The sequence below is a fragment of the Lissotriton helveticus genome, chromosome 2_1 (assembly GCF_964261635.1).
Source record: "Lissotriton helveticus chromosome 2_1, aLisHel1.1, whole genome shotgun sequence".
In the NCBI taxonomy this organism is placed as follows: domain Eukaryota; kingdom Metazoa; phylum Chordata; class Amphibia; order Caudata; family Salamandridae; genus Lissotriton; species Lissotriton helveticus.
The window spans coordinates 156798628-156816079 of record NC_136059.1 but is presented as its reverse complement, the minus strand read 5'-3'; the positions used below and the strand labels follow the sequence as shown (position 1 = coordinate 156816079).

The following is a 17452-nucleotide window of genomic DNA, read 5'->3' as shown; positions in this document are numbered from 1 at the left end:
ATTTAGACATTTTCCTGCTCAACTTATTGACTAAGCGGCTTATTTACAGTCACTTTTTGCCCTATTAAAAGTGACGTATTAGCGGCGCAAGGGGCTTGTTAATAAGTCCCTGTATTTGTAATGCTTTGTACAGTGTTCTTGGTAAAACGCTCTAATGCTCTTTACCTCATAAGTGCTGTATAAAAATCCCTATAAATAATGTACGATCTTGTTACTAGTGCTGTTTGAGGCCTGTACATTTACACCTTGTGTAACTTGCTTATTTGTAATCGAGCAGACTTGATGTAAGAGCCAACAGGACTTGTCAAGGCCAAGTGTCTTTAGCCTGTGCTTTCTGAGATTGGGATCCAAGTAGTAACTTGGTAGTAATAAATGACCAGGGCAGCCACTGGAATTATGCTTCAGGAGAGGGCCCTGTTATGCAGCAGAATGAATATATTATGTGTCAAGAAAAGGCAAATTATGCAGTGTAGCACCTTTTGAAGCAGTATTACTTCACTATGTGGTCATTTTTACACCTTAAAATTGTATAGGCAAAAGCTAAAAACTACATTATGCACAAGAGGGTGGATTATATGGCTTATGTGGCAAATCCATAATTATGTAAAAAATGCTGCGGTGGCAGAATCAAATAAATCCAGTGTCCCTGTAAGTGACTGAGAAAGGAAGAGAAAGGCTGGAAAAATAAAGTGAAAATAGATGCTGTATGCATTTTGCGAAATGATGTGCCATGTAAAATAGATGAAGTGGATTTGAATAACTCGAATACTATCATCAGTTTTTAAAGAAGTTTTGCTGAAAAGTCTACTGATTTGCAACCATTTTCTCAAAGATTTAATGGGGAGGGTGCGCTCCGTAGCCAATTTATGAGGAGTTGTGCTTCAAAATGCAGAAGTTTTATCTTGGAGCTGGGGGTGAGGCCGTGAGGGGGCTGGAGGGAGGAGACAGCCCACTTGAAATTGATAGAAGACGTCCGCACCACTTGCTTCGCTCGCTCGGTCGTGTTCGAAGTCGGTATGTACGCGCACCACTCAGCACCCGCTGCACCCGAGGAATAGGAGTGAGCTGGCGAGGCAGAGGCCTTGTCTACTCGCTTTCAAGGCTCCCATCCGGGGAGAGACTGCATATGCTCGTGGGCAATTCGAGAAACATTCCTACACATCCCGCTGGTGTCTTCAGATATTTCAGATACATCTTTTTTCGTAGAACGAAGCCACGTGGTGGTATAAAGCAGAACTGAAACCGAAAGTGAAAGGGGCTCCAGTGAAGAGGAACAAGATGGAGTGAGAAATGAGAGGAAAAGGGAAGTTCACAGAGCACATAATGACATGATTCAGAGCTAGGGTCAAGGGAGGAAAGAAGATAAGGAGGCCATTAAGGACGCAAGAACCGTGAAGGCAACAAAAAACAAGAGCAAGAGAATCTTCATAAAACGTAATGTGCCATCACCGGCTGGGTTCACACTGACCCCAGTGTTTGTGCCATCGCCGGCTGGGTTCACATTGACCCCAGTGTTTGTGCCATCACCGGCTGGGATCACATTGACCCCAGTGTTTGTGCCATCGCCGGCTGGGTTCACATTGACCCCAGTGTTTGTGCCATCACTGGCTGGGTCACATTGAGCCCGATGTTTGGGGCATTGTTGGATGGTTTCATATTGGCCCCTGTGTTTGTGCCATCGTCGGCTGGGTTCACATTGACCCCGGTGTTTGTGCCATCACTGGCTGGGTTTACATTGACCCCAGTGTTTGTGTCATCGCCGGCTGGGTTCTCATTGATCCCGGTGTTTGTGCCATCATTGGCTGGGTTTACATTGACCCCAGTGTTTGTGCCATTGCCAGCTGGGTTCACATTGATCCCGGTGTTTGTGCCATCACTGGCTGGGTTTACATTGACCCCAGTGTTTGTGCCATCGCCGGCTGGGTTCACATTGATCCCGGTGTTTGTGCCATCACTGGGCGGGTTTACATTGACCCTAGCATTTGTGCCATCGCCGGCCGGGTTCACATTGACCTCGGTGTTTGTGCCATCACTGGCCGGGTTTACATTGACCCTAGCATTTGTGCCATTGCCGGCTGGGTTCACATTGACCTCGGTGTTTGTGCCATCACTGACCGGGTTTACATTGACCCTACCATTTGTGCCATCGCCGGCTGGGTTCACATTGACCTCGGTGCTTGTGCCATCACTGGCTGGGTTTACCTTGGCCCCAGTGTTTGTGCCATCACTGGCTGGGTTCACATTGACCCCAGTGTTTGTGCCATCACTAGCTGGGTTTACATTGACCCCGGTGTTTGTGCCATCACTGGCTGGGTTCACATTGACCCCAGTGTTTGTGCCATCACTAGCTGGGTTTACATTGACCCCGGTGTTTGTGCCATCACTGGCTGGGTTCACATTGACCCCGGTGTTTGGGCCATCACTGGCTGGGTTCACATTGACCCCGGTGTTTGGGCCATCACCAGCTGGGTTTACATTGACCCTAGCATTTGTACCATCGCCGGCTGGGTTCACATTGACCTTGGTGTTTGTGCCATCACTGGACGGGTTTACATTGACCCTAGCATTTGTGCCATCACCGGCTGGGTTCATGTTTGACCTCGGTGTTTGTGCCATCACTGGCCGGGTTTACATTAACCCTAGCATTTGTGCCATTGCCGGCTGGGTTCACATTGACCTCGGTGTTTGTGCCATCACCGGTTGGGTTAACATTGACCCTGGTGTTTGGGCCATCACCAGCTGGGTTTACATTGACCCTAGCATTTGTGCCATCGCCGGCTGGGTTCACATTGACCTCGGTGTTTGTGCCATCACTGGCTGGTTTCACATTGACCCCGGTGTTTGGGCCATCACTGGCTGGGTTCACATTGACCCCAGTATTTGGGCCCTCACAAGCTGGGTTTACATTGACCCTAGCATTTGTGCCATCGCCGTCTGGGTTCACATTGACCCCAGTGTTTGTGCCATCACTGGCGGGGTTTACATTGACCCTAGCATTTATGCCATCGCCAGCTGGGTTCACATTGACCTCGGTGTTTGTGCCATCACTGGCTGGGTTTACATTGGCCCTGGTGTTTGTGCCATCGCCTGCTGGGTTCACATTGATCCCGGTGTTTGTGCCATTACCGGTTGGGTTCACATTGACCCTGGTGTTTGTGCCATCACCGGCTGGGTTCACATTGACCCCTGTGTTTGTGCCATCGCAGGCTGGGTTCACATTGACCCCGGTGTTTGTGCCATCGCCTGCTGGGTTCACATTGATCCCGGTGTTTGTGCCATTACCGGTTGGGTTCACATTGACCCTGGTGTTTGTGCCATCACCGGCTGGGTTCACATTGACCCCTGTGTTTGTGCCATCGCAGGCTGGGTTCACATTGACCCCGGTGTTTGTGCCATCACCAGTTGGGTTCACATTGACCCTGTTGTTTGTGCCATCACTGGCTGGGTTCACATTGCACTCAGTCCCAGGTCTTTCCATGAGCAGATTCCCCCAGAAGGTGCGTGGCGCAAATTATGTGGGCAAAGCTCTGCGGTGAGGAGGCACAATGAGAAAGCACGGTTGTGCAGACCCTTTCCACACATTGTTTCCCAGTGCACGGTGCAAATCCTGGAATCGGTGCAGAAACGCACCATATACCGGGTACAAACCGCATCACACAGGGCCTTGATGGTGCCCAGTTCTACAAAGGGACATAGAGTGAGATCCTTGTGTCTTGAAATGTAAGTAAATTGACACTTTTATGAACAATGTCTAACTCAAAGCAGGCAAGTAGTGCTTGAACAGCAGACGTGTGAGCAGAAAAGGAAGGAGAAGAGTGGCTGAAAAATGCTGAATTGTTCAAGCAGCTACAAGGGAAAGGAACACAAAGGGCAAAGCTAAGTACAATGGGGTGGGGGCAGCTCACATGACGTGCAATTTCGTAATCAGAAATATGACTTCAGGACTGCAGTGGTATCTCCAGGGTGACAAGTACAACTTCTTAATCAGATAGATAACTCCAAGACTGCAGCAGTGTTTCCAGGGTGACGAGTACAACTTCAGACTCAGAAAGTTAACTCCAAAGCTTCAGCGGTATTGCTCGGGTGATGAGTGCGACCTCTTTAAAGTGTCGCAGAAAGATGACTCCAAGACTGCAGCGGTATCTCTAAGGTTTCCAATATAATATCAAAGATACCTTCTAGAATGTAAATGTAGATTCTGGGTTGCAAGACTAACTTTAGTACGAGAGTAACTCCAAGACTGCAGAGGGATCTTCAGGGTGACGAGTACAATTTCATACTCAGGAAGATGACTCCAAGTCTGGGGCGGTATCTCCAAGGTGATGAGTTCAACTTTATAATCACAAAGAAAACTGTCTTTTTTTGTACCTGGAGGTAAGGATTTTGTATCAAAAAAGAGAGATTTGAATAACTATAGAAATGGGCTTTTAATTGGACATAGTGCAACTTTCCAGCACCTTCTAGTCTGCTTATGCACTTTAATGTCTTCTCAAGGGTATGACAATCTATATAAATGTAATGTATGTACAATATCTTCAGCACAGGTACCGGATATGCCTGGGAGAGATCCCCAACGTCACAGTAGGGGATGCTGGAGCTGGAGGAAGGAGATAAATGCCATTTGCCTCACATGACTGATTTGACAACTTCCCAGTTCACACAGTCCCTGTCATTCTTCCTCATTAGCGATGACAAGTAACTGGGGTGTAGATCCAACCTGGACATGGTCGCTCTACGCATGGAACTAGGCACTGGGCCAACTTGGAATGAGCCCCGCTGCAAGGATCAGCAGACTCCGCTGCTGAGCTTGTTCCTCCGCTAGGGATAGACAGAGGTCTTTGTGCACCTGGAAAGACTGGCCAGTGCTTCAAACACACTGACCTGCTGTAAACAACAGATATCCTATGACCCAACTTACTGTTCTTCAGTTTACCCGCCTCAGAAGGATGGACGCCTGAGTTGACTTTGCTGGAGTGTGGTCTTGTGAGCTCCAGATCACAGCAGATGGTATTAACAAGAATCATCTCTCTGAACCATCTTGCAGTGGTTGTGGTGGACATCTGGGAGCAGCACCTCTTGGCACCTCATGAGGACACAGGCATCATTTTGTTGATGCAGTGTCCATTTCTACTGCTTCCTTCTTGAAAGGCGGTAAATAACCCTCACACATGCCTGCCCTCCAACCACACACCAACCCTCCAGGTGATAGTGTACAGCTAGATGGGTAACTGTGCTGTGATGAGGGACTTTGGATGAAACAAATACTCCAAAACTCAATAAACTATATACATCAAATAACTGAGACTCAAGACAAATCCACCACTTCAGTTATGTTGGTGCATATTGGCTGCAAGTTAGCTCTGCCTCCTGTGCTTCAAGTGACCTTCCAGCCACCTGGTAGTTTCTAAAGACTTAAACAATAGGGGCTACTATTTAAGAACCCTCTTCTCCTGTTGTGACAAAGAGTGAACATTGTTTCCTGGATCTCCTTAATCCAATTATAGTTCGGTTCCTGTGCCAGCCACACAATCCCAGGTCCACGCATGTTTATTCCCACAATCTGAACCTCATGGCTACAACCAATTCTGAATTATGAACAAACTAACTGACCAAAAGACAGTACACAAACTTGTCATCCCACCACAAATGAAAACATCTCGAATTACATTTTGATGGTCACAGGATGCTTTATTTCAACTAATCTGGTCATTTCATCGTACCCCATTCATTGTCCATCACTGACACACCCATGCCCTACACAGAATCCCTATTGGTCCCTCTGCTTTCTCTCCAAAGTGATACATCATAGAAACATGTTAGGAATTCATTGGACTCACAGGCAGGTCAAACACAAACTGTGGCTCTGCCCAATTGTGGTACAAAAGGGGGTGGTAATGGACGGAGCATCTGAATCAATCAACCACTCACACCCAGTCAAAGGAGTCTGATTGGATGGATGAATTAGCTGCCTAACGAGAAAGACCTGGGTGGAAAGGGTGGTGGGAGGAAATCATGTGAAGGGTGGGGAGCCCAGGGAATCAAGAGGGAGGTGGGGTGACCTTTTTTCTAGACCCCTGGCCAGGGCCACAATTGGGCAGTACAAAAGGGGGTGGTGATGGACGGAGCATCTGAATCAATCAAACACTCACACCCAGTCAACAGATCTGGGCTTAATCCATCACTGTTCTTTAGCCCACTCTGCCACCCCAGTTCAGACATGGCCATATGCAAATCAGTCTGACCCTGTGCCTCATGGGAACAGTCCAGCCCGAACTGCCAAGCCATGCCTTCCCTGGACCGGAAACAAGCTTCCTAGGACTGGTTTCTGGCATTTCAGCCGTCTACAGCCAGGCTTGTTTGAATCCAGTGGCAAAGCGAGCAAGGGACTCACGTCTGAGCATACCCTGCCAACTTATGGTGAACAAAGCGGTACAAAAGGGGGTGGTGATGGATGGAGCATCTGAACCTATCAAACACTCACACCCAGTCAACAGATCTGGGTTTAATCCATCACAGTTCTTTAGCCCACTCTGCCACCCCAGTTCAGACATGGCCATATGCAAATGAGTCTGACCCAGTGCCTCATGGGAACAGTCCAGCTCGAACTGCCAAGCCATGTCTTCCCTGGACTGGAAACAAGCTTCCGAGTTCCGGTTTCTGGCATTTCAGCCGTCTTCAGCCCGGCTTGCTTGAATCCAGTGGCAAAGTGAGCTAGGGACTCCCGTCTGAGCATACCCTGCTAACTTATGGCGAACAAAGTGGTACAAAAAGGTGGTGGTGATGGACGGAGCATCTGAACCAATCAAACACTCACACCCAGTCAACAGATCTGGGTTTAATCCATCACTGTTCTTTAGCCCACTCTGCCACCCCAGTTCAGACATGGCCATATGCAAACCAGTCTGACCCTGTGCTTTATGGGAACAGTCCAGCCCGAACTGCCAAGCCATGCCTTCCCTGGACCGGAAACAAGCTTCCTAGGACCGGTTTCTGGCATTTCAGCCGTCTTCAGCCAGGCTTGCTTGAATCCATTGGCAAAGTGAGCAAGGGACTCACGTCTGAGCATACCCTGCCAACTTATGGTGAACAAAGCGGTACAAAAGGGGGTGGTGAAGGACGCAGTAGCCTCGGCTGGATGGTCGAGAACATGGACTTTCGCTGTGAAAAAGTAGGGGCTGTGGGAGCCATGGCTGGATGGTCGAGAGCATGGATTGTGGCTGTGGATAAGTAGACCTCAATATATCCTTCTAGAAAGGCTTAATTGTAGTGGATATTACACTCTACAGTATATAAGATAGGGATGGCTGACAAGACGGATTAAGGGGGAGCACACGGTTTTTAGTTAAAACACATGTGCCACAAGTAGGCTCTTGCAAGTATTTTTATGCAAACGTCATCTAGTGTAAACCCTGATTACTGGGCCTTGTGTTTTTCACATAATGTATTCTTTTCTTATGCTTTCTTTCTTTTAATTTTTATACATGTGAGACTAGTTCATTTAAAAAATGTCTGTGGGACCTGTGAAACTGGGTATGTGCGCAGCTGAATTCTTAGTTCCAGTAACATTCACTGAATGGCTTTCATATCTCACTTGAATTGTGGACGCTAGGGCACACTTCAATTACAGTTTTCATGCTGATGACCAGTTAATAATTGATCAGGAGCCATATGATACATACGGTGCACTTTCCCTGTTTGGGCCCCGCGCATATTTCAAAAGTTGCAGCGGCGCAAACGGTCAGTGGTCCCTATACAGTGAATGCGCTGCCCCAGGACGGCCGAGAACCTTTTTTGTCGTGAGGGTAGCACATTCATGTGAAATATCGGGTGAGTGCTTCAAAGACGCTCTGTGCTTCACAGTTCAGGTGGCAACCCGCCTGCACTTTGAAGAGGGGCTAGAGAGCCCCTTGAAGGCGGGTGCAGTGAGCAGGGGCGGCCTGAGGCATGTGCACGCTGTGCACCTGCACAGGGCCACCAAACCCCAGGGGCCGCCACACCAATATATATCCTTAATATAATAATCCTCTGAGGATGGATACATATTTGCGTGGTGGCCCCTGGCAGGGATTTGGCGGCCTTCCGCTCTGTGTGGAGAAGTGTGGCGCAAATGGTTAGAGCGGCAGACCCTGATGCAGAGGTCTGGCCCAGGATCAGGGTTCAATACCCGCCTTGGCGGGTCTTGGGCTCAATTTCCTCGGAGCTGATAATTATCGCCTCAGTGCCTATTCTAATCATGGGTCCCACTCTGCGACTCTGGGCAATAGCTTGCTTAATCTCCACAACGGCCCCAAAAGCGCTGGGATGCCTGGTTTCACCATGGGGGTTCCCAGGAGTGGACACTCACAGGGAAAACCAGGAAGGGTTCCTAAGCGGTATACGGACAGCGGCGGGACACTACCTCAGGGAAGTAGCTGTGCGCTCTATAAATACCGGTACATTTACATTTACATTTACATTTGTTCCACTTCCAAACACCCTGACCTCCCACCCCCCCCTCTTCACTGGCCTCCATGCTCCGCCCATCCCGGACCCCCTCTTCCGGGGCCCCCTACCTAGCTTCCTGCCCAGGGCCACCATGAGCCTAGAGCCGCCCCTGCAGTGAGTGGCCTTACCCCCCCCCCTGCAGGAGGATGTCGGAGGGGTCCATGGACTGCCTTTCTCCCCTCCAGAGGGCTGCCTCTAGGAGGCACCCTGAAATCAGGCCACCTTTTTGTGACACACTTTCAGTGCGCCCATAATACAGCACGGGCAAAGAGTCAAAGTGATTCCCTCATTTGCATAGGCCACGCCCCCATGCAGATGAGGGAACGCCCTCTCATAATAGCACTGGCACTGCATGTGCACCAAAGCTATATGTATTAAAGAAGAGATGCACAAGCATCTGCGGTCCCTTCTGTAATACCAATGTGCAGCGGGCGAACACGCCCGTTGCCCCCCAGGGCGCAATGTGTAATACTGGTGTCTCAACTGTTGAATGCAAGAGCATAGCTTGCCTACAATTTTCACGCAGGCAATTGTTTAGCTATAACTTCCGAAATATGGTAATTTTAGCAAGAATTATACATTTTACATCAGAGAAAACATTATGCAATTTTGCTCAGGACTAGTTCTGAGTTTGGATATAAATCTCAATCTCGCCTCAAATTTCCAATGCTATTCTGAATTTCTGTTTGCCTAATGTACGCCGGTTTGTGTACATCAAGCACACATTCCTGATACACTTTGGCACATTTTGTATGTGTCTATTTGCTTTTGTGACTCACCCATGCTGTGCTCATGTGTGCAGTCTGAGTATTTCCAAGCACAAGTCAGTATTGCGTCAGGAGGTTGGTTTCTTGATTTCTGTCTTATCACCAACCTGCATAAAAGAGGCGGCAGCAAACTTACAACCAGTCACAATATTCTGGGAGTTCACAAATTGTAAAGGCCCTGCTCCTCATCTCCTCACGCCTTGCGTGGGGTTTACAGCTGCTTAATTCTATTCACTTGTTGTGGGAACTTGCAAAGTAGTCAGACAATCAGAGGTCGAAGTGGGCGGGATCAGAGGGGCACCATGTGCCCATACTTTTTTGATTTATGAAAAACCATTGCCAATACTTGTTGTGAAAAGACAACCGTCCTGGAAGTTAATTCCGATATTTTAATGCTTGAGTGCTATTCATGGAGTCTCTGGTGCTGTGACACCGAAGGCGATCCGAAAGCTAAAGAATAAACAATCCTTCTTGCCAGGGTGCCTGCTTACCTGAAAGAAATGCAAATGAGCGCCACTGGTTAATCTGCAAGTGTAGAGTGCTCGGTGGCCTGTACTGGCTGTAATTGATGGAATCACCTGAGGCTTTGTGATGACAAAGATGTATTCTTTTCAAGTCGTAGTGCAAGGGAGTTACCAGCTGAGCTGCCCAGGGCGTACTTTTAAGGGACAGTTGTATTATAAAATTGCGTTACGTACAGTCTGGGTATTAGTCAAAACTATATTTTCGTAGCACCATTTTGTCTTCAACCTGACCTGTTTGCGCATTTTGTAGCAGTGCATCTTATACTGTGTGTATTGCAAGTTTAAAATAATGACTTACTTATTCACAGTGCTTTCTGTCACAGGCTGGGACCTCGTAGCACTACAAATACACAAGTCACTAATCTCCACCAAGTCAACCACACAGACCTCTGCAGTGCATTAACTAATAGGGGTTTCATAATGTACTAAACTGCATTTCCCACTGAATAACTCAACTTGCATTTATTGCTTTATTAAGCTGTGCATAATTTTATATGTAGTTACCTGAAGGTGGAAGACCCAAAAGAAACGTACAGAATATTTTGTTTTTAAGTCACACCTTTGACCCGCCCCCACAATCACTGACCCTCACCCCCATTGTATGCAGCACCACAGTTCTCATACTATTTTTAATGCACTCTGACCGCTGAATACAGTTGATGCCTGGCAGCTATCCTTTTGTAAACAGCTGTCAGGCACAGATGAAGCAGTTTTCAGGCGTAAACAGACATGAGTGAGAAGTGCACACAAAAATGAAATCCAGGCATCTGGGGCAATACTTCCAAGGACTGAGCTAGTAGGCTCCCTAAAACAGATCATTCAAGGCCCCAAAGTTCCTCCTAGCATCCTGCCACCAGTGCTGCTGAATGCTGGGGTTATCGATCCCAAGGCGGCCTACATGTGATTCCAGCTCAGGCCTCTTTCTTCCACCGCCAGCACTATTTGAGTTTGCGGGGGTTTGCTGCCCGGTCTCTCACGGCCATACAGAGCCCCTTCTCATACTATTTTTAATGCACTTCGACCGCTGAATACAGTTCATGCCTGGCAGCTATCCTTTGTGGACAGCTGTCAGGCATAGATGAAGCAGTTTTTGGCCGTAAACAGCAATGAATGAGACGTGCACACCAGACTGAAGTCCAGGCATCCGAAACAATACTTCCAAGGACTGAGCTAGCAGGCTCCCTAAAACAGATCATTCAAGGCCCCAAAGTTCCTCCTAGCATCCTGCCACCAGTGCTTCTGAATGCTGGGGTTAGCGATACCAAGGCGGCCTACATGTGATTCCAGCTCAGGCCTCGTTCTTCCACCGCCCTGCACTTCCTGTCTCTATATCTCACTCTTGCAGTTTCTTTTTCATTCCTTTTCCCCAATTGTGACTGTTTCCCTATTTTTCTCCTCCTTCCAGCCTTTGCTGTCTTTCTCTCTCGATCAAAGTCTGAAGATGATGTAAAAAAGGTCCTGGTCTCCAAAAGTGCGTCTCAGTACCCAGCACCCCCAGGCACCTGTGACGTTTAAGCTGCGACCCTGGTTAGATCTGAGTCGCACCGTTGCCGGCGCACAGGGTCACAACTCGTTTTACAACTACATACTCTGAAACAAAGGTGTCACCTTGTTTTGGAACGCTAAGAAAGACTTACCTGACACACAGCCTCTCTTTTAGTGACATGATTATAGATGGGTAGCTTAAATCCACCTCTTGCTGAATAATTTAAAGATTTTAGTAACTTTCCTATTAAAATTAAAATTTCGATTTTTGTGTATGTTTTGATTGTGAATTAAATAAAATATCTCCTAATTTGGGTGTTGGTTTGATAGATATGTTTTTCTGTATTTTTGTCTATTGTTTTGAGATTCAAATGGTGCAAAATGCTGAGTTATTCCGTTTGGGTCACAGAAGTCAAAAGGTGAAGCAACGCGGATTTAGGATATTAAGTGGGAAGTGGAAAGTTCAGAATAGTCTGGCTGGTGACGTGGATGTAGGAAGATATAGGACCTTAGGTTTAGTCGAGTTCAGCATGAGTTGCAAGGCCCTCACTCAGCGTTGAACTGGTGTTGGGCCATTGGAAGTGCATGAGCCCCTTTTGAGAGAACTCCATTGGCTACCGATACGGCAGCGCATTAAGTTTAAAATCTGCTGCACTGTCCATAAATGCCTCTTTGGAGATGGCCCCAAATACCTGGCCCAAAAATTCCAGTTCTATAAACCTGATCGCCCTCTTCGATCAAGTAACCAACTGTTATTAAAACCCCCGCTCATTAAGAAGACCAGGCAAGGTGGCCGAGCCCTCTCTCTTATGGGGCCAACCTTGTGGAATAAACTGCCCCTTAGTCTCAGACAAAACACCAATCACATATCCTTCAGGAAAACGCTCAAAACAACCTTGTTCCTGGAAGAATAATGGCCCATAGCTCATTTACAGAGGTACAAACTTTACCATCCCGGCGTGAAAAGCGCGGAGATACCCCATTGGGGTCGATTCTGGCGCGATATAAGAAACTAAATAAATATGTGGTAAGATGAGAAAGAGTGGAAAGGCAAACACAGGAGTCGGCAGATAGATGGTAAGGCTGGCGGTAAGGAAGGTGGTATATAAGGAGAAGAGGGGGGCCTAGCACTGAGACCTGAGGGATGTCCCACAAGTCATGGGTTAAACAGTCAGGGCTATGAGCACTAAACCAGAGAGAACAAGGACCACTTTGAGAAGTAAGGTGAGACCCAAACCACAGCAGAACTGATGAGCATGCAGTTGTCACAGATATGCCATTGAATGGTTGCATTCTAGTATTCTGGAAACAGCATTACATGGAGGAGCTGTGAATCTATGTTCAAGATCTGATGTGACTCCCAAGGAGGCTCCTACATGCTGGATATTCAGTGTAGACATACAGTTAACTAGGGATGTTTATTTCTGCAGAGATGTCCCACAACAAGCCCCACGGTGTGAGTACAGTAGGCATCGGGCACTGAGCCACCAGAAAGAGGCGTTAACACACAGCTGGGATGAGCACACAGTGTGTACATGTGGACTTTAGATTTACATCCTGCTGAGCACAACACTGTATGAATAGGACACGTTACAACGCAAACATTTACAACACATGCTTTTACAATGCGGTTTTTACATCGCAACATCCATTACAACGCATGATTTTACAATGTATGCCATCACAACGCATTTTTAGAAACTACATTTACAGCGCATTCCATTATAACCCATACCATTACAACACATACCATTACAACGCAAAATACTTTTAGGATAACAGTGGGGTAAGTTTTGGATAGTGTAGGGGTAAAATTACTATTCCCACTCCAGTGAGTGCAACAGTAGGGTAAGTGTTGGATAGTGTAGGGGTAAAATGTACTCTTCCCACTCCAGTGAGTGCAACAGGAGGGTAAGTTTTGGATAGTGTAGGGGTAAAATTACTATTCCCACTCCAGTGAGTGCAACAGTAGGGTAAGTGTTGGATAGTGTAGGGGTAAAATGTACTCTTCCCACTCCAGTGAGTGCAACAGGAGGGTAAGTGTTGGATAGTGGATGGGTAATAATTACTATTCCCATGTACCCTCAAACCCATACCCACCCTAAAACTTTAAAAAAGTTCCATTACTTACCTTATAATTCGTTGTAATGGCATGCGTTGTAATGGTATGCATTGTAATGGTATGCGTTGTAGTGACATGCATTGCCTGCGTTGTAATGGCATGCAATGTAAATGCAGTTGTGTTGTAACACCTACGTTGTAAATGTAGTGCGTTGTAATTGCTGCGTTGTAAAGCTTGTTTCCTCATTGTATATGTTTTTCATAGATTATTTTTCTCTGGGAAGTAGAGAGAACCATGCTCATAAGATGTTCAAGTTCTTCATACTGTATAAATTCACCACCAGTTTATAAATCACAACTTGAACCGTATCAGCTAAATCTGCATATATTAGGAACCATCTGTGCTTCCTTAGGCTTTGGGATTCATTCTGTATCAACACATGTGTGTTTAAATGTCAGTCGCTGGAGAATCATGCCACCAGATAATATGATCCTTTGTGTGTTTCCTCTTGCTGCATATTTCTCATCCATCCCGCATAATTTTATTCGGCATTGCTGCATAATTTAAATGGCTCTGGCAAGAAAATACGTGAATATAAAAATACATATTAAAATTAATAAATGACCTTTTCTTTGACTTTAGGATCTCCATGGATCTGTAATCGTGGGAAAACATGGGTTTTTCAGTGTTTGGATTTTTTTGCGGGAAGAAAAAGTTTGAAGGTAAGAACCTGATGCCATTCTGATCTAAAACATTTAAGTGCATCCTAACCAGGGCCAACCCTTGGTTTATTCCCCCCAACTCTTTCTGTAAACAACCTAATAAAAATCTGTATATTTTGTGTTGGGTCATCAGATGGTATAGTGCCTTCTACCATCACCATGGCACCAAGGCACTTTTTTAATTTGGGCACCCCTCTGTTCCCTTCCTGGAATGTCACATAGCCCTTTGTGTTAGTTGTGTATGGTTTGTACAGATTTGTTGAGTGTCCTATTAATGTGAAATAAAAATGAGTCTGATTCTGCTAAAGATATTGGTCAAGTGTATTGAATAAATGTGCTATTTTTGGTTACATTCTCATGGTTTGTCTATTGTCCAGTCTATGGAGATTGTGCCTGTGAAGATAGTTTTCTAGTCTGTATGAAAAATGTAGGCCTCCCCCTGTAATCCCAGAGAACTGGAGAACTAAAGTGAAGCACAAAAATGGATCCGTCATCTGTCAACTGAACTCCCAAGCCTCCGCGTGTGTGCGGTGTGGAAGTCAGGGGGAATGCACAAGATGGTTCCTGATTAATAGGGGAATCAGACAGTGCTGTGTCCTGGCCCCTTTCCTATTCTCTATTTCTACTAATGGTGTGAGAACAGCTGTGGCAGACTCTACAATAGATGTCCCTAGGGTGAACCAAATAAGTACCCCAATATTATTATATGCAGATGACGCAGTCTTAATATCCAGTAATGGGGTGGCATTGCAAAAACCTATTGACGAGTATGTCTCATTTATGTCATCACTAGATCTCCTGGTTAATGAATCTAAAACTTTCATCTTGGTTACAGGGAAACAGTCAAAAAATTACCTTCATTTTTCATAGTGGGGCGCAAAGTCTAAATCACACAAACATTTTCATATTTGGGTGTTTTATTTAATAGCATGGCTACGTGACCAATATGGTAGCTAACAGATGCCTTCTGCTGGAAAAAATTTTTTTTGCCATATTTTCTTTTAATATAAAATATTTTGGGTCTAAGCCATTGGAGGCAATTCTTAAGATCTACACAGAAAAAGTCATCTCTGTATCCACATATGGGGTTTGGCGTTTGGCAAATGTAGGTGTTCTATAGAGTATTGAGGATTCTTTCCTCAAACAATGCTCAAACTTTAACAGGCACCAAGAGTTGAATGCTCCATATACATCAAATATGGTGTGTCTTGCCTCGATCCTATTTTGGCATTCACTGTAGAGAAGGGAAAATGTGGTCTTGACCCAAAGCGTCTTCAGGGACTGCTTAACTTTTGCCTGGATTCAATATGTCAAAGACACACTGTCCGCTCTGGGTTTGCAATCTTTGTTTACGACCCCCACTAACTTGCTGTCGATTTCTAAAGCCCAAATTAAAAAACTTTTTTTAATTAAAAAGTTGAACGAGAGATATGCAGCCAACCACAGTAAATTCATGGTGTAAACATACTCAAATATACCCTCTATCCCTCATGACATAAACTCTTACTAAGCGTTTGTCACTAAACCAGGACATCGCTTTATACTAGTAAGATTCCGATTAAACCTCATTCCGTGTATGTTGGGTTATCCTATGGGAACTTTTTCTCCAAACGCGTTGCCGAGTTGCCCGTGTGATGGTGAACATCTCCATAAACTAATCTCCATTTTATCTTTTTCTGCAAATTTATACGGGACACCACAAGAGACTTATCCTCCCTCTAATGCGGAAATATAAATGTTCGCAAAGTTGTCCTGCTCTTTTTTCCTCCAAATGTTGTCAAATAATTTTGTGTGTTACATTGTAGCATCCTACGTATGCCTGTCAATATTAAATAGTAGATCTATTGGGGTAGAATGTTTTAACCGATTTCCCTATCCATTTATCTAGAAAGTAATTTTTAGACTCTTATTTTATCTTTATTAATTATGGCCTTAATGTTCGTCTCATCTCTTTTAATAGATCACATTTTTAACCTTTTTATGACCACTTTATTGAAGTTATGTATATAATGAATTATTATAGAATGACTGCAGCAAGCTGTTTTAATTTACGATACCTTGGAGTGCTTGGCAGGCCCGAGTGTGAGGTTTTAGCTTCCATGTTAATAGCTGTGCTTCTTTTTACTCTCTTATTTAATAATTGTGTGCACGTCCTATTCATGTTTCTTGTTCCTGTAATTCCTGCACTGATGCAATATGTACTTTTCCAGTGCATGCACTGACACTTTTTGGAACTGTAGTTCATGTTGTAATGTCATTGCTATATACAACCAGAGGGAAAAGGAGGTACTTAAGAACAGGTCGCCCTCCAGGACGTCTTGACAAAGAAATAAACCCACCTTTCGGGGTTCAGAGACCTGTCTCGTAATAGGGCTCTTCTAAAAATTAAAGAATACAGCCACAAAAAAGTGTTTGTAGAGAAAAAAAAAAAGAAAAAAATAATTCTTTTTTGAGTCCCCTCACTCACCGGAGTTTCCTCACGGTGACATGCTTCATCATTTCGTAGAGAACTGGGATGGCCCCAATGATGAAGCATGTCACCGTGAGGAAACTCCGGTGAGTGAGGGGACTCAAAAAAGAATTATTTTTTTCTTTTCTCTACAAACACTTTTTTGTGGCTGTATTCTTTAATTTTTAGAAGAGCCCTATTACGAGACAGGTCTCTGAACCCCGAAAGGTGGGTTTATTTCTTTGTAATGTCATTGCTGTCATTGTTAGAGATGATATGACATCTAGCTGCCAGTCATCCCTCCTCCCTTTTGGGGAACTAATCTCATTTGTTATAGAAATCTGTAAACAACAATCATTTAAGAGCATGGTTTTTATATACACCACCTAACTCCCTAAAAGATTTTACTCAGGAAATAGCTAGGCTTCTCGAGCATTTTATATCAAATTCGAACTATACAGTGCTGGGCGATTTTAACTATCACCTAGAGGAGATTCCGAACCCCGACTGCAAACTTTTTCAGCACTAGGATTAGATCAAATAGTTCGAGAACCAACACACCAGGCAGGTCATACCCTGGACGCGATTTTTTCCAAATAGTTAAAGACATCCCAAGTTGGATAGTCTGACCATAGAGCAGTTTTCTTTTAACTATCCCTATCGCAAATCGTCTCTAATGTTCTAATGTAAATAAAATGCCATCCACCTTTCGATCAAGAGTTTGGCGAAATGTGCAGCCTGAATATCTAAATGAAGTATTGGAGAATACATCGCCAGTCCTTGCAAAAGAAGCTGAGATAGCAGCTACACAGTATAATAAATGGCTGGAGAGTGCTTCAAAACAAGTAGCTCCTGTCAAAACATTTAAAATAAAGTGACAAAGTCCCTCAGTGCCTTGATACTCAATGGAACTTAGGAAATACAAACAAGAATGTAGAAAACAAGAAAGAAAATAGAGA

At 45.2% G+C, this 17452-nt stretch overlaps 1 protein-coding gene and 1 long non-coding RNA gene across 3 annotated transcripts in view; one reads left to right on the top strand and one right to left on the bottom strand.

Annotated features, from left to right (window-relative positions):
• The window catches only part of LOC144817820 (phospholipid-transporting ATPase ID-like), an 892949-nt gene that overhangs the window by 238440 nt on the left and 637057 nt on the right, over positions 1 to 17452 (top strand). For both annotated transcript variants that reach the window (XM_078674658.1, XM_078674659.1), the window contains exon 2: positions 13965 to 14044. In XM_078674658.1, coding sequence (XP_078530784.1) covers positions 13996 to 14044 — 49 coding nt within the window. In that variant the 5' untranslated portion in view covers positions 13965 to 13995. The remainder of the gene's footprint in view (positions 1 to 13964; positions 14045 to 17452) is intronic.
• Positions 1 to 17452, bottom strand: part of LOC144817821 (uncharacterized) — a 573792-nt gene that overhangs the window by 7418 nt on the left and 548922 nt on the right. The gene's annotated exons all lie outside the window — the stretch shown is intronic.